At 54.3% G+C, this 20444-nt stretch overlaps 10 protein-coding genes across 10 annotated transcripts; 7 read left to right on the top strand and 3 right to left on the bottom strand.

Annotated features, from left to right (window-relative positions):
* Positions 1–236: 236 nt before the first annotated feature.
* Positions 237–1913, top strand: JCM15063_004459 (uncharacterized protein; the record flags this gene model as incomplete). The annotated part of the gene is made up of 5 exons (XM_076679929.1): positions 237–608; positions 679–957; positions 1030–1075; positions 1147–1198; positions 1271–1913. 5 exons carry the CDS (start codon positions 237–239, stop codon positions 1911–1913), a joined length of 1392 nt encoding a protein of 463 aa, XP_076532906.1.
* A 721-nt stretch (positions 1914–2634) lies between these two features.
* On the top strand, positions 2635–3493 carry JCM15063_004458 (uncharacterized protein; the record flags this gene model as incomplete). The annotated part of the gene is made up of 2 exons (XM_076679928.1): positions 2635–3060; positions 3125–3493. 2 exons carry the CDS (start codon positions 2635–2637, stop codon positions 3491–3493), a joined length of 795 nt encoding a protein of 264 aa, XP_076532905.1.
* Positions 3494–3498: 5 nt separating this feature from the next.
* On the bottom strand, positions 3499–4459 carry JCM15063_004457 (uncharacterized protein; the record flags this gene model as incomplete). Its single annotated transcript, XM_076679927.1, has 3 exons — positions 3499–3536; positions 3599–4334; positions 4430–4459. The coding sequence occupies 3 exons, from the start codon at positions 4457–4459 to the stop codon at positions 3499–3501; spliced, it is 804 nt and encodes a 267-aa protein (XP_076532904.1).
* Positions 4460–4832: 373 nt separating this feature from the next.
* On the top strand, positions 4833–7946 carry JCM15063_004456 (uncharacterized protein; the record flags this gene model as incomplete). The annotated part of the gene is made up of 7 exons (XM_076679926.1): positions 4833–4854; positions 4930–5246; positions 5315–5418; positions 5513–5735; positions 5799–5930; positions 6012–6617; positions 6690–7946. 7 exons carry the CDS (start codon positions 4833–4835, stop codon positions 7944–7946), a joined length of 2661 nt encoding a protein of 886 aa, XP_076532903.1.
* A 449-nt stretch (positions 7947–8395) lies between these two features.
* JCM15063_004455 (uncharacterized protein) lies at positions 8396–11191 on the bottom strand (the record flags this gene model as incomplete). Its single annotated transcript, XM_076679925.1, has 8 exons — positions 8396–9132; positions 9200–9273; positions 9340–9748; positions 9808–9894; positions 9966–10111; positions 10174–10570; positions 10710–10855; positions 10932–11191. The coding sequence occupies 8 exons, from the start codon at positions 11189–11191 to the stop codon at positions 8396–8398; spliced, it is 2256 nt and encodes a 751-aa protein (XP_076532902.1).
* Positions 11192–12282: 1091 nt separating this feature from the next.
* JCM15063_004454 (sphingolipid delta(4)-desaturase family protein) lies at positions 12283–13894 on the top strand (the record flags this gene model as incomplete). The annotated part of the gene is made up of 6 exons (XM_076679924.1): positions 12283–12615; positions 12696–12998; positions 13062–13150; positions 13218–13416; positions 13481–13561; positions 13631–13894. The coding sequence occupies 6 exons, from the start codon at positions 12283–12285 to the stop codon at positions 13892–13894; spliced, it is 1269 nt and encodes a 422-aa protein (XP_076532901.1).
* A 379-nt stretch (positions 13895–14273) lies between these two features.
* Positions 14274–16648, top strand: JCM15063_004453 (uncharacterized protein; the record flags this gene model as incomplete). The annotated part of the gene is made up of 5 exons (XM_076679923.1): positions 14274–14567; positions 14819–15132; positions 15209–15382; positions 15450–15991; positions 16149–16648. 5 exons carry the CDS (start codon positions 14274–14276, stop codon positions 16646–16648), a joined length of 1824 nt encoding a protein of 607 aa, XP_076532900.1.
* Positions 16649–16967: 319 nt separating this feature from the next.
* JCM15063_004452 (uncharacterized protein) lies at positions 16968–17503 on the top strand (the record flags this gene model as incomplete). Its single annotated transcript, XM_076679922.1, has 3 exons — positions 16968–17023; positions 17082–17301; positions 17378–17503. 3 exons carry the CDS (start codon positions 16968–16970, stop codon positions 17501–17503), a joined length of 402 nt encoding a protein of 133 aa, XP_076532899.1.
* A 90-nt stretch (positions 17504–17593) lies between these two features.
* JCM15063_004451 (uncharacterized protein) lies at positions 17594–19017 on the bottom strand (the record flags this gene model as incomplete). Its single annotated transcript, XM_076679921.1, has 4 exons — positions 17594–17791; positions 17884–18111; positions 18195–18689; positions 18763–19017. 4 exons carry the CDS (start codon positions 19015–19017, stop codon positions 17594–17596), a joined length of 1176 nt encoding a protein of 391 aa, XP_076532898.1.
* Positions 19018–19180: 163 nt separating this feature from the next.
* On the top strand, positions 19181–19894 carry JCM15063_004450 (ubiquitin-conjugating enzyme E2; the record flags this gene model as incomplete). The annotated part of the gene is made up of 3 exons (XM_076679920.1): positions 19181–19451; positions 19531–19629; positions 19692–19894. The coding sequence occupies 3 exons, from the start codon at positions 19181–19183 to the stop codon at positions 19892–19894; spliced, it is 573 nt and encodes a 190-aa protein (XP_076532897.1).
* Between the last annotated feature and the right edge of the window lie 550 nt (positions 19895–20444).

Raw genomic sequence — 20444 nt, 5'->3', positions numbered from 1 at the left:
TGGCGAAAAGTCTGAAGGGGACGCTAACCCGCGACTGTGACTTCAATCGAGGCTTCTGACCCTGCCTCACATTCTCGTCTACGAATCTCCGACGTCGAGTTTCGACTCGAGAAAGGAAATAAATGCTTGAGCGGGAACCCCTGAGATCTTGGCCCCTGACCAAACGACCTGGCTGCGTCGTGCAGCGTCGCGACTCGATCTTTATCCGGGTTCCCCACGTCTGACCCCCGTTCGACATGACTCGCTTCACCGCACGACCACCACTCTGGTCAATCCCGATCTCGAAACGTGATTCTCGCGTGCCGCTCGTCCATGCGAGCTTGTTCACGATCGTGTTCAACTCTCTCATCCTATCTGTTTTCGTCCTCCTCGTCCTCCTCCTCCCGCTCCAGTTCATCTCGAACCGTACCAAGAACTGGCATCGCAAATTTGGCAAAGGGTTGTTCGGTCAAGCGCTCGTGTTGATCAACGAGTGGTTCTTTCGAGACCTCGAGTTTGTCGTCAGCGCACAAGGTCCCGATGGGCAAGACTTGCAGATCGATCAATTTGTCGAACGGGATCAACAGGGCAAACTTGATCGGATCAAAGTTCCAGCCGAAACAGTTTGGGTGCGTTTCCGGAACACAAAGATCTCGATTAGAAAACACGCTTAACGCTTGGAAAGGGTCGGGTGGACAGGTTGCGAACCATCAAACTCTCGCCGACTGGTTGTACATCTGGCAGTTCCTGTACTTGGTGAACCACCACTCGAACGTGTACATCGCGTTGAAGAGCTCGCTACGCAAGATCCCGATCATTGGACAAGCGTGTCAATGGTTCGGGTTCGCGTTCCTAGAACGCAACTGGTTGAAAGACCGTCGTGGGTTTGGCAACGATTTGAAGGGGATGGTAGACGTGAGCGGTACGACTCGGGATGGGTTCGATTTCTTATTGTTTCCAGAAGGCACAATCGTTACCGTGAGTCCATTGCCTCATAATTGTCACGTGCTAGTAAAAGGTCACTGACTCTATGTTCGGAAACATGAGCAGGAAAACACGAGGGGCATCTCGACGCGATTTGCACAGAAATCAGGAAGCAAGTCTCCTTCGAGCTTCTTGTCCCAAGATGGCATTTGTGGCTCACGCCTGATCGCCTTGTTTGATTAGTCAAGGATCTCGAATACACTCTGCTCCCACGCTCAACTGGGTTGTTCTTCGCGTACGTTCTGTGTCTCTCTCGCTCATGCGGGACCAAGAGGGACAGAAGAAACGCTGAGAAATCGTCCTCCAGCCTGCAAAGATTGTCAATCGAGCGTCCGAACTTGGTTCTCACCGACTTGACAGTTGGCTACCCTCTACCGTCTTCCGGAGCCACTGCTACAAGCAAAGAACCCGTGTATCCATCTCAACACTACTCGTTGCCTTCGATTTTCCTTCAAGGGATCGCACCTCCTGAACTCCATTTTCATTTGCGGTTCTTCAAAGTATCCGAAATCCCTCTCGGTGATCTCACTCGAGTCACGAACGAGGACGGCGACAAGGAGCAGGAACAGGATCGACAAGCTTTCGAACAGTGGTTGTTGGCACGATGGACCGAGAAGGACGAATTGTTGAAACGGTTCAATTCGACTGGAACTTTTACCGCATCGGCACACGATGCCGACGAGTCTGATTCTGATTCTTCCGAATTGGAACAAGAAGGACAAGGTAGGTTCAAGGGAGAAGTTCGGTGGATTCCAAACTCGAGAAAGACGTTCAAAGAGACGGCAGAATGTTTCGGATATGGAATTCCGCTCATTACGCTTGGGTGGATCTTGCCGCTCGCGGTTCGAGGGGTTCTTCGCTCTTGGTTCGGCGGATCAAAGCCGACTGCGTCCGGATGCAGTTGTGGCAAGATGTCTATGGGTTCTTCGGTAGACAGACTCGAATTGTAGTGCTTTTCAGTTGTTGAACCGAAGTATCTTTCGCGACCATTCTTCTTCTGGTCCTCGAATAGAGAGAGAGAAAGGAAACAAGGACTTTGTTACAACAGATCTGGGGACTTTTCTCAACAATTCATATAGTCTGAAATCATCAACCTGGACATGCAACATGAGCATAGGAATGTGACGGGGGTCAGCTCCGGACTGAGGTCCAAGCCAAACGATTAGAGAGAGAAAGAACTCAAACAGTTCGAGCGCGGTTTCAGGTTTGACCCGATCCCTGAAATCAGGTACTGCTTCTTTACTGTGACTGTACGTTTGTTTGTACATGAGGTACTCGACCACTTTCTCGACAATCTCGGGACGTTGTTCTGGTAGTTCCACCTTGTTCGAATTCGCTTCTGCGAATTCCGATTCGAGCGCGTCTTGGATCAACCCGGAGCCGAGTGCGGCAGGTTTCGGAAGTACGAAACGGAAGCCTGTCGAGGGAATCTGTCAGTTCCTTCATGTGAGGGGATCGTGAGTTGAGAGCGTTGAATAACCGTCATCGGAGACGAGGGTGACCCATTCGGGTGACTGTGGTACACTGCACTCTTGTCAGCAAGTGAACTATTCGAAATGTGCAGTATATCGACTTGCGCTCGACATGTCGGGAGGGTTCCGGGTATAGAGAAGGGGAGATGTTGATATCATGATCATCTCTCGCCGGCCCCGCTTCTCTAGATCATCATCAATGGCGCCCGATCACGATGTCCCATCCGAGGCACTACCCGACTTGGACCTGTTGCGTCCACGTCTGGCGCAAGTGATCACGTCCATCTCGACGTTGACCGGTCACCTCTTGCACACCTTGCACGCATGTCCGCCTCAATCGACCGTACCTCCGACTCTCCCGTTCTCGGACCTGTTGAACCGGTACTCGTTGTTGATCGCTCAAGTGACGAGTCTCGTAGGACTCGTGTCGAGTCAGATCGATCTCGAACGAGATCGTGACCGACCGGCATCCTCGTCCGATCCTACTCGCGCCTCTACGACGAAACGGAGACAGGTTGAACGAGACACGAAGCGGGACAAGTGGGGCTCAGTCGCGATCGTGCCACGAGAACCCGTTGAAGAGAGTCGAGACTGGATTGTCGGCTTGCTCTTGCGAACTAAACAGGTTAGAGCTCTCTCGCTCTTACCACGAGTCACCTGATACGACGTAATCGAGATCGAGAAAACAGACCCCTCAAGTCGAGCAGGCTCAGAAAGAACTGGTGGACCAGCTAGACAAGTCGCGGGGTCAGGATTTCTTGAACGCACATATTAAACTGGTCAATACGGCGTTTGATCGGATCAACGCGGCAAAGGAGATCTCGGACGAAGGCGACGAGTGGGATTGGAAAGGTCGCGTCGGGTTGCAGGATGAACAGGAGGACGACGACGACGATGACGACCAGGATAAAGATGACGATGGTGACGGCGACGCCAAAATGCAACTTGACACGAACAAGAACAGTGACAACAACAAGGGGGATGAAACGGGGGCACGAGAACCTTGGACGCGAGAACAGACTCTTGCGTTCATGCGGACTGGGAAACTACCATCTTGACGAAATCACAGCATCTTGAGCACGTTGAGGTTTGGAGTTGCGCCTGTTGTTCGATTCGACCATGTTCAGCGACTATGCGATTAGAAATTGCAAAATGAGACGGACCCTTGAGGGTCAAGTAGTCGACAATGTCCCACTGTTTCGTCTTGACGGCCGTTTCGAGCATCTCTGGGCTCGGTTTGCACCGATCTTCGAGCTTGAGTTTCTTCTTCTTCCTCTTTGTCGTCGGTTCGACAAGGTCAACTCGGACCGAGTCGTCGAGCGCGGGGACCGGGTAGTCTCGTTCGATCAAGCTTTTGACAAACTGCAACCCGAGTCCTCGGTCGCGCTTGACAAAATCTTTCGCTTTCAGGATCGCAGTCACGACGGCCCAACCTTGCTTCAGGCCTGGATCGGCACCGTGTTCGAGCAGGAGCGCGATCAGGTCTCGATCGAGCTTGAACACGGCTCGGGTGAGCGGGTACCCTTGATGCGAGTTTGGATCCGACTTGTACGTCTCGAGCAAGTAGCGGACCAGCTCGATCCGGTGCAGGTTGTCGTCTTGTTCGCGTTTTGGAATGCTCGAACCGGGGCTGCTCGAGAAGAGACGTTTGGGCAGTTGCGCGAGTTTGAGACGTTTCGTCGGATGGCGTTCGTGGTGCAGCCGTTCGAGGGTTCTGAGTACGGCGAGGGTGCAGATGGGGTACTTGATCGCGTGCGAGAGAGTCTTGTGCGAAGGATGGCGGAGGAGAAGGTACTGTGCCTTGTGATACGGACTCGTGGTGGACAGGACGTGGTAAAACGAGCGTGAGACGAGAGGTAGCGTCGATGAAAGGCACTGCAGGTGTATATGGAGCAACAGCTGACAGAGAGGAGCGAGCGAGCGACATGACCGAGGAAAACTGTCAACATCTGTCGAGTTCAGACGATGACGGACGCCTTGACACAAAAGCTCACCTCGACTGGGAGATCACTAAGCTCCACCATGGACGAGGGTGACACGCGAGACGAACACAGAATTCAATGGTCAAAGAAATAAGTTGACTTTGAACATTTCAACATCTCGCTCACTGACATCACTCTCGGTACTCCTCGACCACCCGATCCGTGACACGACCTTCTGGATGACCCGTCAAGCGATCGGCAGACCCTCGACCCGCCCTTCGACCTCGAGCCCGCCTGGCGCGTGAACGCTCTCGCCCGCAGTTTCTTGATCTCCCGACTGACCGTGCTGCTCGCCATCGCTCTCTGCCAAGTCCAACGCGCTCTCAAACACTCATTACAGCCTCTGTGCGTCGATCTTGCCGAGCAAGCGATACAGGCAGTCGGTTTAGCCGAGCTGTCTTGAACCGTAGACGCGATGTCAACTCACAACGGCTATGGCAAGCTCGCGTTTCCGTCCTCATGCGCTCCGTGAATTCTGCCAGCGGCTGACCCGTATCGAATTGTGTGATCAGTTAAAGAGTTCCCGTTCGTGCGCATCGATGCGTTCACTCCGATTCCAAACCCGAGCACGCGCCTGCACCCGCTGTACCACTTTCTCACCCACGCCCACACGGACCATCTCGTCGGACTCGATTCGCCTCACTTCACCGGCACGATCTACATGACTCCCGTCACAAACTGTCTCGTGCGCAACACGGTCACCGCGCCAGACCGCGTCTCGTGGCAAGAGTTTGGCCAAGCTCGCAGTAAAGGCCCCGTGCGCAAGTTTGACAACCTGTTCAAAGTCAAACGCGCGCGTCAGCAAGGTCAGAGAGGTGTCGATCAGATCGTAAGACTTGGTCTTCGGCTCGTAGGTTTGCATGTAGAACACGACTCCTGATCCACCTCGATCGATAGCGAGAAATCCACCTGAACCAGCCCATCACGCTGACCGGCTACAACGAGGATGACTGGGTCAGAGTCACTGCGATTGACGCAAACCATTGCCTCGGATCATGCATGTGAGTCAGTCCCTCCTAGCAGCCCCCGATGGCTTCCCCTTTCCTCTGTCTGTGTTGCGCAGAATTGTAACATTTTTGAAACTATATCTATCAGGTACTTGTTTGAGGGCGTCGTGGACGGCTCGGCAAGATCGTGTCTGGTCACGGGCGATCTGCGAGCAGAACCATGGTACCTCGACTCGCTCAAGCACAACCCACTCCTCGCACCCTTCCTCGCCCACCCTTCCACAGTCGACACGGTCAAGTCGTTCAGGAGCCTTGACTGCATCTACCTCGACACTTCGAATGTCACGCTCGACGAGGAACTTGTCCCCAAAGTCAGTCCGTCTCCACCTCGCAGGTTCCGTTCTCGACTGATGGATTATCGTTTCGCCTACTAGGAAGAAGCGGTGCGAGATCTGATTAATCTCATCAATAAGTTTCCTCGAGACACCAAGTTCTTCTTGAACTCTTGGACCTGGGGTTACGAAGACATGTTGAAAGGTATCTTCCATGCGTTCGGTCACGAAAGTGTGAGATCCGTAGTTTTTGCTTTCTTCCGCTGCAGATACGAACGAACTTATAGGAAATGCCTTTAAATCGCTCGGGAACAGATACATTTGGATTGGTACAAACACAAGATATTCACTTCAAAAGCTGTCCGGCTCGCGGATCCGATCCTGGCCAACCTGGGGCAAGACGCTCGCGTTCGTCAATCTTGCCAATCGGAACGATCCCGAGATCCTCGAAGGTCCCCGTCTCTCCATCTCGAGCAAGATGCTGATGTGGATCACGTGCGATCGGACAAAGTACCCGTAGGCGACCCAGGTTGGAGGTTTCACGCATGCGAACGGTATTGGAAATGTGACGAGGTCTGGTCAGATGGCCAGGGATGCTACACTTGGCCTGAACAAGTGTTGCAAGAAAGGCCCGCAGACACTGAACATTGGACGCGAGACCCAAATCGTCGATCAAAGCAGCAGCAGCAGCAGCAACAGAAGAAGCTCGTCCGACCTGGAACTGGAGAATACTTGAGGCGAGACAACGGACAGGTTGGGAAGCGCCATGTCGGGCAAACGAGAGGCGATCAAGAAGGACATGTCGTCTACATCAATCCGGTCGAGATGATGCAGTGGACCTGGAACAAGTACAAAGCGACGACGGAAGACAAGATCCACGCCGCGCGAGACAAGGCTCCTGACGCTCTTCCTACGAGTCTTGTAAGGTCCACCTATCTTGCTCTCTGTCTCATAGTTGAGGCTGATTGTCGAGATTCTTGCGTCGACTTGCAGCTTGTCCCGTTGGCACGACACTCGACTCTGCCCGAACTGCAAAGATTTGTCGCTCTCTTTCGGCCGCAGACTCTGTACCCTCTCACAATCTCGTCTCATCCCCTCGAACCGGCCCGAAACTACCTCTCGATGCCGTCTCTGTTCTCAAAGTGTCTAGCACCGGGAGGTGAAGAACGGCTGAAGCAAGAGGCAAAGGAATATGTCAAGCAGGTCAAACTCCGACGGGGAATCATTGTGACAAGTTCTCCGGAGGACGACCAGCTCGAGCCAGCCGAAGAATCGAGGTGGCTCGGAAGTGCGAGTGGGGATTGGGAGAAGGAGATGCGCCGTCGGGGCTTGAACATTGAAGGCGGGCAAGAGGTCTTTGAGGAAGTCCTCCGATGGAGTAAAGAAGCGGTCGACCAAGCGCCATCTCTACCACCTCAGAATGGCGGAGTCAGGAACCTCGAAGTCGAAATGATCGAAATCGACGACGACGAGCTCGACAATGTCAATTCAAAAGCGTCAGTTTCCGCGCCGGCAAGTCATCGCAAGTTGACCTACGGTCGGACGATGTCTTCGCAATCGAGCAACGACAGTTCGATTCCCACAACCCCCTCGACCCTTCTGCCTTCGGCTCTTCCACGACAGATTTCTCCACTCGTTGCGGCCAATGTCCCTCCTCCTCAAAAGGTCGCTATCCCACCCGCTCCAGTATCAAGGAGAAGCCCGCTTCGCAAATCAGTCACGTTCGCACCGTCGCCTCCGAAAGCATCTCATGCTGTTGCGAGTCCCACACGGACCATTCCTCTCAAACGTACGAGGTCATTGCCGATTCCGCCTAGTGCCTCTGCGTCTCCCGCTCCCCCAGTTGCGACTCCTGCAGCTCTCGAGCCGACCAAGGCACATCTTCCTTCTACAGATCGACCTGTTTCACTGCCATCTTCGGCGGAGGAACTCCCTCTTCATTCGTCTGCTGCATCGTCATCACAAAGTCCTGGACGATCGCATTCGCATTCGAACAAAAGATCGAAAGAGAATGAACCGAGCATCTCATCTCGGGATCACGATCGAGAACGACTCGTCTTGTCCCTCCAAAGGACTCTCCAGGGCAAATTGGGTTCGAATGGTCAGATCGTCCCGTTTACAACACGAGAACGAGAAGTATTGAGACAGAAGGAGAAGCACTTGAGGGCGGCGGCGCAAACAAGGGTTCGAGATGAACAGACGCAGGATTCATCGCTCGAAGAATTCGAGACTGTACCGGGTAGCTATTGAGATTCGTTGTTGTACAATGCACGTTTGTTGTTGCCATTCAGCTAGCGGCCTGCATTTGTAACGAGTAAAGGCTAACAGAAACAAGATCGGCAGAATTTCAGGTTTTCTCGTGAAGGAGCCGCTTTCGTTTCGGTTTGGCTGAATTCAGTAGACGGTTCCAGTGGGAATGTAAGCGCTTAGCTTCAAACAGCGCAGCTTAGTACAATTGGGCTTGTAAAGTTGTACTTTGTGAGCGCAATCTAGTAAAGTTGCCCTCTCTATCTCTCTCGAGCGATTTTCCCGATCGAGGACGAGAGCATACCATTGCGTGCGAAGGTATCCAGTGCCAAGAGAGTCGTCTAGGAGAGAGAAGGATAAATGAACGATGAGGTAGCGAGCGGATGCGAAAACAATGTTGCTACAAAAACGAGCACAGGACTAGAGGCTGAGAGAGATGTAGAGGATGTTGGCTAAGGCTGAATCTCTTGCGCCGCCTCGTCGTCGAGAGCCTCTCGAGTATATCCTACGGACCTCGCGAGCGTCCACAGCGATTCGATGTCGACGGGATTCATGACGAGGCCTCCTCTACGTTTCGGTCGACTTGCAGCGATCGTCCTCGGTGCTTCTTCCTCTTCTTCTTCTTCCTCATCCTCTTCGTCGTCCTCTGGTATAGGTTGTGTTTCTCCGGCAGTGTCGCCCCCGAGCGTGATCTGTCCGGTCTCCGCTCCGACTACGTTCTCGACCTTGACGACTTTAACTGGCGACCTCACTTTCTTCTGTTTGAGCCATCGAGTCGAAGGTCGGATCGGAGGGATTGGAGGCATCGCAATTTGGTCAGGAATCTTGCCTTTCCGCTCTGGAATCCATCTCGGAGCGAGGGGAGCGCGGGTGACCGACGCCGCAATAGATCCCGTCGCGAAATTCGAGGAAGGAGTGGAAGATCGAGAGGAGCTCGAAGGAGTGACAGTCGTTTTGCGTCCTTTCGGCTCTGCGTTCTCTTTCTTGACAGCAGCGACTTTCGTCTTCTTGGGCCGGCCTCTTTTTTTCGGGACGGGTTGGGTAGACCCTTCTGGAGAGCTCGCCGTCTCGGCGATTGAAGGTGCTGGGGTCGAAATGTCGGATGGCGGAGCCTGGGACAGCTCTTTCTTCGAAAGTGATGGTCGATCCGAGACAGTTTTGACCGACGCTCTCAGGTTCTCAGAATCCGCTGTAGAAGCGCAGCATACATTGGATCAGACAGAGCAATCGCGGATCACAGGAAATGGGGTACCTACTAGGAGAAGGCGAGAGTTTGGCTCGTTTGCGAGATTGCGCAGGTTGAGAAGGTCGAAGCCGTTTGGCTTGTTCACTGTCCACCGTCAAGCACCGTGTCAGTCATGACCCGTACGAAACAATGCCGAGTAAGAGACCTCACGGCGGTTCATTCGCCTTCCAATCGAGGCGAAGTTCCCTCAGCCACTCTTGCCAATCCCTCGTTTCGGCCTCGGCGATAGCAGCCGTTCCTCCTCGCGTGATGTCGCGCACCGCCGTCACGTCTCGTAATAGCTTTTCCATGTCGCGTCCGTTCAGTCGAGGAAATTCCCTCTGATTGGCGAATTCGGGTGAACTTCGTGCAAGCGCATCGCCGAGCGGTCCTGGGGTGAAGGCAAGTCCAAAGACTGCGAGTTTGATCGCGTCGATAGGATAAGTCGGGAAGCACAGAAGAGCCGTAATGTTTGTGTACAGGACAGCTGCCTGAACGAGGTCGGGCATTCGAGGCACGTATGCCGGAGCGGAAGAAGCGTTCTGGAAACGGAGTTGGGCAATGTCGAAAATTTGTGGATCTGAATGGGATTCCGAGTCAGTCGTGAGTATATTTTAGTGCACCTACTTGGTCACTCACCATCTGGGAGGTCTCTCAGGTCTCGAAGGATCGCAGGGAGTTCGGCGCAAAGTTCACGAAGACTTCGCTTAGGTGGTAGAGTCGGCGCTGTACAGTGACGCGTCGTCTACTCAGTATATGGTAACACGGATGTCACTAGGCTCGTATATGGTGCTCACGAGGACGAGCAGCAGGTATCGGTTGCAATTGACGTGCTTGCGGTGGATAGAAGCCAGACACTGCAGGATGGGCAATCGGACGCGACGATTCATGACCTTTCCGAGGAGCGAATCCGGTGATCGCAGGTGTCTGAGCTGCTTTTTGGCTGTCGAGTTTGGCATGTCAGATAATGGATAGATATTTTCGAGCTGTGCGACGCAGACGAACTTAACGAGGGTGCGGACGAGGCTCGTCGATGGGTAGTGACTTGCTGAGCGCACGAAGCTTGGTGCACCAGGCCAGTAATCCTTCGAGGCCTTGCCGGCGACCTCCATGCAATGCAGCGAGAGTATGACCTGGTCGGGGTCGAGCAAGGTCTGGCGATGGCGCATCATCTCTCGCACGACCGTCGAGCACGGCAGGTCGACGTGCACCGAGAGCAGCAACGCAATCTTGTCCGGGTTGAGCGGAAATGGCGGCACTTTGACAAGCTCCGCCAGCCAGGTCACGTGTTTCCAGGTTGCCCAAAGGTCAGACTGCACCGAATCCGGGCGGGCATCGAGCTTCTTGAACGCCTCTTGCACGGCTGCGATCGAGTAACTCGTCGAACGGCGGTGATCAATAACTGTCACGGAACATACCGAATGTCAGGATGATGTCGACTCGGATATCGGAAAAAAGAAAAACAGAGAGAGCTGCGGAATCCGACGACAGGGGTGCCGGAAAAGCGCGCGCGTGCGAGAAAAAGGGAAAATGGCATATACCTGAGAGGGACTCGCGTCGGAAGACTTCCAAAGCGCGCTCGATAGTTGTACGACTCGTCGAGCATAACACCGAATCACTGAAAGCGCCCTGAGAGCTGAGAGCAACATCGTGGGAACTTCGACCCGAAAGAGGCGGTGCGAAGGGACTATGGCGATGACCGCCGTCAATGATATTGTGAGCCGCCTGGGCGCGTCCATGAGAGTCTAGGAGGTCGCACGTACATATAGGCAGGCTGAGGACCGCCGAGGCGGCTCTGTGGAGATCCGAACGAGGGGACTCGGGCAGGATTTGTTGCTGCCGCGCTACCTGCTTCCGATACGGGAGGGGAACGCATGGGAGGCAAGGGATCGTTGAGCAATCGCGTCAGAGCCATACCTGGCTGGTTTCGAGGATGTGACAAGTGAGAAGAAGGCGATCGAGGCGGGGGAGCCTGAAACGATCCGGGACCGGGCCCGCTCAGTCCTTCCGCGAGGCTCGACATGACTGTCACAGTCTCTGAAGAGTTCAGTGACGATTCGATCTGAGAAGAAAGGGAAGTCGAGGTGTTGCGCGGCAGAAAGGAAAGAAAAAAGGACGTCGGGACGTCGATCCGACCAAGCGGTGATGTCGATGGCCTCTGTCTGCGTCTGTGCGTAAGCGCTCGGCTACTGCGATATGTTCGCTCAGTATGCTAGGCCTAGCAGTGTCAACGCAGGTGATCGCAGAATTCAGCGCTCGTTCCCGGGGAGCGAGTCCCGCGGCCGGCGACCGAATGCGCCACTTCTTGCTTCTTTCGCTCTGGCACTGGCTTCATGTTGTTCTGCGCCGTGAATGCACTGATGTGCATGCTTGCAACTCTGGTATCGCCGTCAGCCAGGACAGGCTAGGGTCGGCGGTGACGCATTCATCGAGCCGCAAATACTCTCTGTCGAGTTCATTGGGGACGTCGTCTCGCGACAGTCTCGCGTACGCTGGCAGGTTTTCCGCTGTACTCTATATGATATCCCTCGAGTGAATCACTCTACGACAATTCGCGGGACTGTTCGATGGCGCGGTTCAGCGATCTCGTGATTTCAACGCAAATTGCCCTCACACCTTTCGCCAGAGCAATCAACATAGATTCAACATCGACTACCGCAGACGAGCAGATGTACGGCCCGCTCCACAGGGTTAGACACGAGTTCCTTCCTTCCTGAGAAGGTCATAACTTTTGCGCGAATTCTTCGAGCGGTATCGTCCCTCCATCGTGCACTGTAGCCCCCTTGTCTAGAACAATCGAAACGCGACACGAGAGCGGTGAAGGCGGTGTCGCAGCGAATCTCGGAACAAGGCGGAACTGCGGGTCTAGATTCGGGGAGGCGCGTGAGCGGGGTATGCGAGAGTCGCATAGAGAGGGACGGGACTGATCGCTCGACGCGTAGTATGGCTGTGGGCCTGATTCCTTGGTCGCGGCAAAGCAGCAATTGGCCGGTGAAGCGGAGAGGAGCACGACGCGCAGAAGGAAAACTTTGGCAGCGCCACGTTGATTGCATTTCACTTCATCTCGTCCGCTCCCCTTCTCACACCCCCGGTTCATCAAGGAGCTGCCTAGATATGGCTGCAAGGGACCCGCGACACGACTTCAGCCTGTTTGGAGGTGCTGAAGTGCTGCCGCCCTCGCTTCGACACCGCTCGAACACCCTATCGACCTCGACTTCTTCCACCGGCACGCCCGACTCGCTTTCGGAAGACGAGACAGAGGCAGAGACGCGCGCAACCACGCCAGGAGAGGAGCTTAGCGAGGACGAGCGGTCGTTGAAGCTCCCCGGCGAGCAGTGGGCTCCAAAACGCATCTCCCCGCCGCAGGACGGCACCGATTTCCTGTGGATGATGACCGAGGAGCCTCACCGGAGCAGGAGGAAAGCCATCATGAAGGCCCATCCCGAGGTAACTACCAGCTTGGGTCGCTCAGGTCGCTCCCTCTGCCTCGCCACGATCGTGCTGACCCTTTTTGACTGCTGCCTTAGGTCACGAAATTGATGGGTCACGAGCCCTTGACCAAGTGGGTCGTGCTGCTCGTCACCTTGATCCAAATTGGCACCGCGTTCTATTTGCGCAACACGCCTTTCTTCTCGCTCAAATTCTGGATTCTCGCCTACGTAATCGGAGGTACCGCCAACCAGAACACCTTCCTCGCTGTGCACGAGATTACGCACAACTTGGCTTTCAGAGGAGTACGCCCGAACCGACTTTTCGCCATTTTCGCCAATTTGCCAATCGGAGTGCCGTTCGCCATGATGTTCAAGCGCTACCATATCGAGCACCACAAGGTGCGTGTTTTCTTCCTGCCTGCTTGTTTGAACTTTCTGTCTGACTGCGCCGATCTGCTGTAGTTTCTCGGTGAAGATGGTATCGACACAGATATCCCTTCGCGCCTTGAGCTTCTCGTGCTCCGCAACGTTCTCGGCAAAGCGTTCTTTTGGTACGTCTCGTCCTCTACGGCGGGAGGTTGCGAACGTCATGTGACTGAATTTTTGATCATCTTGCAGCACATTCCAAATCTTTTTCTATGCTCTTCGACCCGGTTTCATCCGCTACCAGGCGCCTACCCGCTGGATCTTCTTGAACCTTGTGACGCAACTCACGTTCAATATGGCGATCGTCAAGACTCTCGGGTGGAACTCGATGCTCTACTTCCTCCTCTCGTCTCACATGGCCGGATCTCTTCACCCATGTGCTGGTCACTTTGTGCGTCATCTTGTTGCCGCCACATCAGAAAGTTTCGCTCATCTAATTGTACTATCTATTGCAGATTGCCGAGCATTACTTGTTTGACGGGCATGATCAGGAAACCTGGTCGTACTATGGCCCACTCAACATCCTCGCCTACAACGTGAGTAGATTCTCTCGGCGATTTATCTCCATTGTTTAGACTGAGGACTGAACACTATCCTCCGTTCAGGTCGGGTACCACAACGAACATCACGATTTCCCGTCGGTTCCGTGGACGCGGTTGCCTCAGCTGCGAAAGCTTGCGGCCGACTTCTACGACCCTCTCCCGCAACACTCTAGCTGGCCTGGAGTGACGTTCAAGTTCATCTTCGATCCGAGCGTGGGCATGTGGTCGCGCGGAAAGAGGACGGGAAAGAAGGCCGGCTTGCAAGGGGACGAGGGAGGCGGAGGAGAGGGCAAAGTCGCGTACGCAGGCGGACTCAAGGACGAGTAAGCAGAGACGCTTGCAGAGTAAGCCTGGCTTCGAGCGCGCACGCGCGTTGTGATTGTAGAGGCTCTCGATGTAGAAATATACATTTTTCTTTTCTTCTCCCCTGTTTGCGTTCAGTCTTGCGATGACTTACGTGTGATACACTGTGCTGGTTCGTAGATAGCAGGTTCTGCCCGGCGAGGCAACGAGAACTTTCGGACTTTCGGACTTTCTCGCTACCGAAACGTCGAGACTCGACGCGCGGCGCGCCTGCCGCACTGCTTGCTCTCGAAATCCCCTCACGCGCTTGTCACGTCCTTGCGAGCGATCCTCAGGGCGGCAGACTCGCCGAGATCCCTCGACTGAACCTCGGGGAACGCACACGCCCCTAGATTCGACCACGATGACCGTGGTCGCGCCGCCAGAAGGACACTCGTCCCTGTTCTTCTCTTACCGTAATTGTTCCGATCCAGCGCGCCGATCCCGCCTGCCCGGTCTTCCGCTCCAATGCTTCCTGTTGGTCATGCAGTCGTTGGACGAACTTGACCTCGTACAAGCTTCGCATGTCTGCACAAACTGGAGGAAAGCCATCCTTGGAAGCAGTACGCTATGGACCGATCTGGATGACGTCCAGCTGCACAACAACTACCGGCTAGTGGAGCTCGAGAGGGTGCGCGCCATTGCGTCACGATCCAGGGTGAGCAATTCGCTGCCGCTCGTAGAATTCGCTCGAGCTGACAGGAGACAAGGAGTCAGGGCAAGCTTCGAAGTCTCGGCTTCGTCGCACGCTTCCGTTTCTCCCTTGTTGAGGAGGAGAAATCGATGTTGCCGCGATTGCGACAAATTTTGCACGAGATCTCTCGCCTAGACGGCGCTCGGGCTCTCGACAATTTGACCCTGGACTTGATCGACTGCTGAGATAACGACCGCAGGCGAATCGCGTTCCAGCTCGTACCCATGATCGTCCATTTCGCAGAGTTTTCGGCGGTCAATTTGCGCGAGTTCCGCCTGCTATCAAAACTCCCGCGCTTTCCGACCGGCGGCTTCTTCCTCAGCCTTTCCTCGCTTGAGTCAGTCTACATAACATGCTCCCCAGGACTGAACTACCGCGACGATCTTCCCGACCTGTTCCTCGACGGATGCTTGCAAGCTGCTGCAAGTGGCGCCGTGTCTTCGAACGTCCGATCGCTTCAGCTCGACGGTCTCAACGTTGAAGGCTCGACATTCCCTCGCTTTCCCAAATTAGCGAGATTGAAGCTCGAGTGGGTCCTTCGCACATGTGGCCGCGCCAGGGAGTTCCGAAATCGCTGACTCTCGGTTGGCTGCTTCTGGGAACAGCCGAGTTTCGATTCCATCGTTATACAGATTCCTCGAGAGTTGTGCATCGAGCCTTGAGATGCTAGCACTCTGCCAAGTCACGTCTGATCCGCCGTCTCGCTACGTTGCCCAACCGCCAAGCAGCAACGGAAACCTCTTAGGCTGGCTCGATAAAGACGTGGTCGCAGTACTTTCGTACGTAGGCTCACGCTCGCTCAAATGCTTTCGACGGAATCGCTGACGGCGGTACCGCGCCGTCCAGATTTCCGAAACTCCGGCATGTCCAGATCTGCGGCGAAGGAACGCCTCTCCTCTGGGTGTTGCCAACGGAGAGGCATACTTCGTTCATGTGCGATACGCCAACCCTTGAGGTGCTCGACTTTGGCCAACAGATCGAGCGCAATGACAGTGTTTCTCGCTACGATATCGACTACGATGACGATGACGATTACGAGGACGAGGACGAGGACGAGGACGAATACGAATACGAATACCAAAATCAGATTCAAGGTCCTATCAAGGCTTGCTTTAATCTCTCCGCAGACCCTCTCCTCTCTCTTTTCCGGCGAGCTCCCCGATTGCGCTCGATCAATTTCAAGGGGACCAACCTCACTGAGGGTATGTTGCTCTCATCTCTTACCGAAGCAACACCGTTCCTGCGGCATCTTGCGCTCGGAGGAACACTCGCTTGCGTCGACACCGTGCTGGACCGCCTCGCGACTCTGGTACCTCACCTTGAGTACCTCGACGTATACGATGAAAAGAAGTTCGGTGTCCAGGGACTGAATGGCACGATTCAAGGTTGTGCGAGGCTCGTGCGCGCACTCCGGGAAGGCAGCCAGAAGCGCGACCAGGAACCTGTACCTCTCGTCTTGATCGCAGGCAAGGCTCCACAGTCATTTTCGAGCTCACTTCAAGGTTTCAGCGATCTGACCTGAGCGTGCAATTTCGGGTCTTGCAGATGGGTCGTACCGCAAACTAGCCACGTCCGCTGCTGAGAAACGGATGTCCCTCAAGGCTCTCGTCGGTACGCTCTCGCCTGCGCAACTCTCCCAGCTTGGCTCGAAGCTTCGTTTCAACCCGGATGGGTCTTTCCCTCGCATCACCTTTGCGTCAATCAAGGCTGAGCTCGCCGAGCTCGTTGCGATTCGCGCAGATCCACCATACGCCTCGCCTTTCCCTCCGAAACCTGGAGAGCCTGCGTACGACAAGCCCAAGTCCGGTTCGAAAAACAAAAACAACGGAGTCAACATTGTCGCAACCCGCGAAACCTTTGAACAAGCGGACCGCCTCCTGCAAGATTGGGTTACGCAGCGCGAAGAAGACGCAGCGCACGACTGGCTCGTACGCCCTTCGAATCAGGTTCTGTTGACGCACGATTGCGGCGACTGCTTCGCTATGGGATACTTCCCGAGAGAGAGTCCGCAAGCGCCGTGGAAGGTACCAACAAGTTGGACCTGAAATAGATGAATCACATCCAAACGAGACGAGTCTCATCCTGCAGGTGGCCAAAGAGGAAGAAAGAACCCGCTTGAACTTTACAAAAGTAGCCGCAATGAATTTCCTACAGATGATCAGTCTACGCAGATCGAAGCGTCCGAGACTTTTCACAAGAAGAGAGAAATGTTGTCCTTGCAAGCGGATCGAGCGCCAGGGAGATTTTGTCGTCGAGACAAAATATGAGGTCATCGATTCGACTTCCCCGCGCTGAACCCGACTCGCTTTCCCTCGTCCTCCGACTCTTTCTCGCACCTCCGTCTATCCACCCAGCCCAGTCACCATGTTCAACTTGTTCGCCACCGCCCGCACCTCGGTCCGCTGCTCGACCCCTCGCATGTACGTCACCATCGGGCAATCCCATTCTCAGAGAAATTTACTCCCTTTCCCTGCACAGTGCTTCCGTACGATCATTCCATTCGAGTCTCTCGAGTTCTATCGACAAATCAGGAGGCAAAGACACGGCGACTCCGTCTTCGGATTTGTCCAACTCTCAGCAACCTGGAGGATCGAAAAGTGGGACTTCGGCAACTGCTTCGGGAACTCGCAAATCCGCTTCCGATTCGAAAGGGAACGAGAAGTCGGAACAACAGCAATTGAAAGAGACCGAAGAAGCCGTGAGACTTTGACATTCCCTCGATTACCTGTCGCTATGTGAGATGGGACTGATGCAAGGATGTGTGAATGATACAGATGGGAGAACGCGCATCAACTGCATACGGCCAATACGGAGGGGCCGGTATTCAGGAGGGAAACTTTACTGCCGAGAGCAAGGAGGGCAAGGAGCGAAAAGCCGCTGCGAAGCAAGGAGAGAAGTGATTTGTTACTCTCTCGCTTCAACTTTTGTAATCGATTATTGTCTATAATGCAGTATTACACGACCAGACCAAGGAACACCTCCTTCACGAGTCACGAAGTGTCCTCCTCAGGTAATGAACTCGGGTTCTCCGGATGACTCGCGTCTGTCGGTCCAACCGTGAAGCTTCTTTCCAAGAACTGTTCAAACTGCTGTGATTCTGGAGCAGTCTTGTCCAACAGTGCTCGTATCGTCGGATCGGCTCGAGCCAGTTTTGATTCCCGAGACGCTGCAGTCCAGAACCGATCGACCTGGGCGTCCGAAATAAAAGAATGTAAGAAAGCAGTTCCCAGCCCACTCCATTCCAAGTGCGTTTCCAAGTGAAGAAACGCAAGATACATACCTTTGATCTCGAGTCATCGTGATGCAAGATCGCCATACGTTCGATACTGAGGCATCGCAGTTTTTCCAATAATTGTTCGCTCTGCTCGACGAGCGACGTGACCGCTGGTGCAACGATAGATGCAGTCGTCGGCCGAGGGGGAGGGATGTGACTTGTCGGTGCAAAGTAGGACGCGACGAGGAACACCGCTGCCAAAAGAGACCGTTGCACGTGCAAGCGCGAGTGCAACTGTCGAAACCCCCAGCGATAGGTCGTATCAGTATTGGATGCTAGGCCACTGTCTCTTTTCCCTCTCGTACGGATGTACTCACCATCGAGACGGTCTGTCCGGAACCAACTCCGCGCAAGCCTTCCCACGTGAGTCGTTTCCACACCTCGTTGGCGATCCCGGCACCTACGGCAAAGACTGCCCACACTCTCCAGCGTTCCCTGCCATTGTCAGTCAACAAGAGTCCCATGCCGCACAGGATCGTCAAGTAGGCAATCAAGATGCCGGGCAAAATCGCGAGCAAGTGATCGGCGCTCACGCCCGAGACGCTCCCGGTCGTCGAAGAAGAAGAAGAAGGTCGACACCACGAGCAGTTCACAACAGAAGTCGAACCATACGCGACGTAGGTCAACCGGGCATCGAGAGTTTGAAGTCGTTGCAACAGGGCGAGTTCGAACGGGGTCAAATCACGTCGAACTTGGGCGATCCAAGCACGGTGCAACGTCTCGGTTGCGAGTCGAATATCGAGTGGGTAACGCAGGACCGGGAACGTGCGGGACAGGAACGAGTGGGGTTTCGAGAGAGACAGGAACAGGTTCTGCGCAGGGCGAGAGGGTGTGATAAAATCTTGATGAGACCTTTCGCAACGGAACTTTTCGCGCGCGACTCACATGAGGCGGGAGCAAGGCAGTGAACAGTGCGATCGACACGCCGAGGGCCACGACAAAGAGGCGGAAGCTGGCGACGATGGGACGATCCTTTGTGCGCTCGAGATGGATTCGCGGACTGGTACTCCTCGTACCGGCTGGTGAAGGATTCAAGAATGCCTGCACATGTCGGATCGCGGTCGGTAGGAGGAAAGGCGCCGCGACGAGCTGTAGGAATGACGGAGTCAGCGTAGAAGGAAGGCGGTGCACTGGCGGCATAGGTCCTGGATGAGACTTGCGAATGCTGTCTGGATCAATTCATTATCGATCATAGGTCCTCCGCAAGGTCCACGTGGTAGCAGAGTCGGATGCAAGCTGTGGAGCGGCAACAAGTCAGGGTCTCATCTTGTAGAGCTCGCTCTCCTCTGAGCATATAATCTCGATGTCTGCCACTCCTCAAGCACGGAAACGGTTGCAAAAGGAACACGCCGCGTTCCAAAAGAACCCCCCACCGTTCATCTGGGCTCGCCCGAACGAGAGCAACATCCTCGAATGGCACTACCTGTTCAAAGGCGCACCCGACACGCCGTACAGTCAAGGCGAGTACTGGGGCACAGTTGAATTCCCAAGAGACTACCCGTTTGCACCTCCCCGACTCAAGATGAACACTCCGTCTGGACGGTTCACTCCTTCGGCTGCGATTTGCACCAGCAGTGAGTCGATCATGGTTCTTTCTGGTTACCCTTGCGCCCAATTTCTTCGTGACTTACTCTTGCTTGGAGTGCCGAACAGTGAGCGACTTTCACCCCGGGTCCTGGAACGTTGCATGGTCGATTGAAACGATCCTGATCGGGTTGCAATCCTTCATGAACTCGGACGAGATCACCACAGGCGAGTTGTACTTCTGCCTCGATTCGACGTTGCATCATGTCTCAAACGTCCGCTTGTCGCAGGTTCGATCAAGACGACCGATGACGAGAAGAGACAATTCGCGACTCGATCGCACGACTGGAACATCCAACAGCCCAAGTTCAAAACCATGTTCCCCGAGTACGCACAGAAGGAAATGAAGGACGTACCGAATATGATTGGGGGTCAACCTGTCGCGTCTTCCTCGAATCCTACAACAGCCCAAGTGAGCCCGTTCTTGCATTAGATCCTACGGAATTCTTTGAAAGCTCAATCACTGGTGGACCTTTCACTTTGATGGACAGTAGCGACAGGCGATACAAGCAACCGAGCAAAGACCTTTGAATTTTCCAACGGTTGGACTCGTGATATTGGTACTCGCGGTGGGACTTGGCGGAGTCGCGTGGTCAATTCGATGAAGTCAATTTATTGTGCGAAAAGTCGGTCTTGCACCCTCCTAGAGAATTCGATTGCGACTAAGTGTATATGCGATCGGTCCTTATTCAGAACGTATGATTGACCTCGCAGAAGGGGGTTTTTCTTTTCGCTTTTTCGTTAGTCTACCAGTCCTTCCTGTATCCATTGTTTTTTTTTTTTGGAAGTTTGATTGGCTTTCGCGCCGTTTGTCCCGTCGAAGCGCATTCCCCTGACCAAGATGGTATCTCGGTTATCCTTCTCGACAGAAACCCAGAGATCCGATTGCTCGTCTTTTTCTTTTTCCTTCCGGCCTGAACCCTTCTATTACGAAGACAGCATTCTCTCAATTGACAACATCATCACAAGTAGTCACCCAGGAA

Source organism: Sporobolomyces koalae, assembly GCF_050403365.1.
Source record: "Sporobolomyces koalae JCM15063 DNA, S_koalae_JCM15063T_v1_ctg29, whole genome shotgun sequence".
Lineage (NCBI taxonomy): Eukaryota > Fungi > Basidiomycota > Microbotryomycetes > Sporidiobolales > Sporidiobolaceae > Sporobolomyces > Sporobolomyces koalae.
The sequence above is the reverse complement of the archived record's forward strand: the minus strand, read 5'-3'. Positions and strand labels throughout refer to the sequence as shown.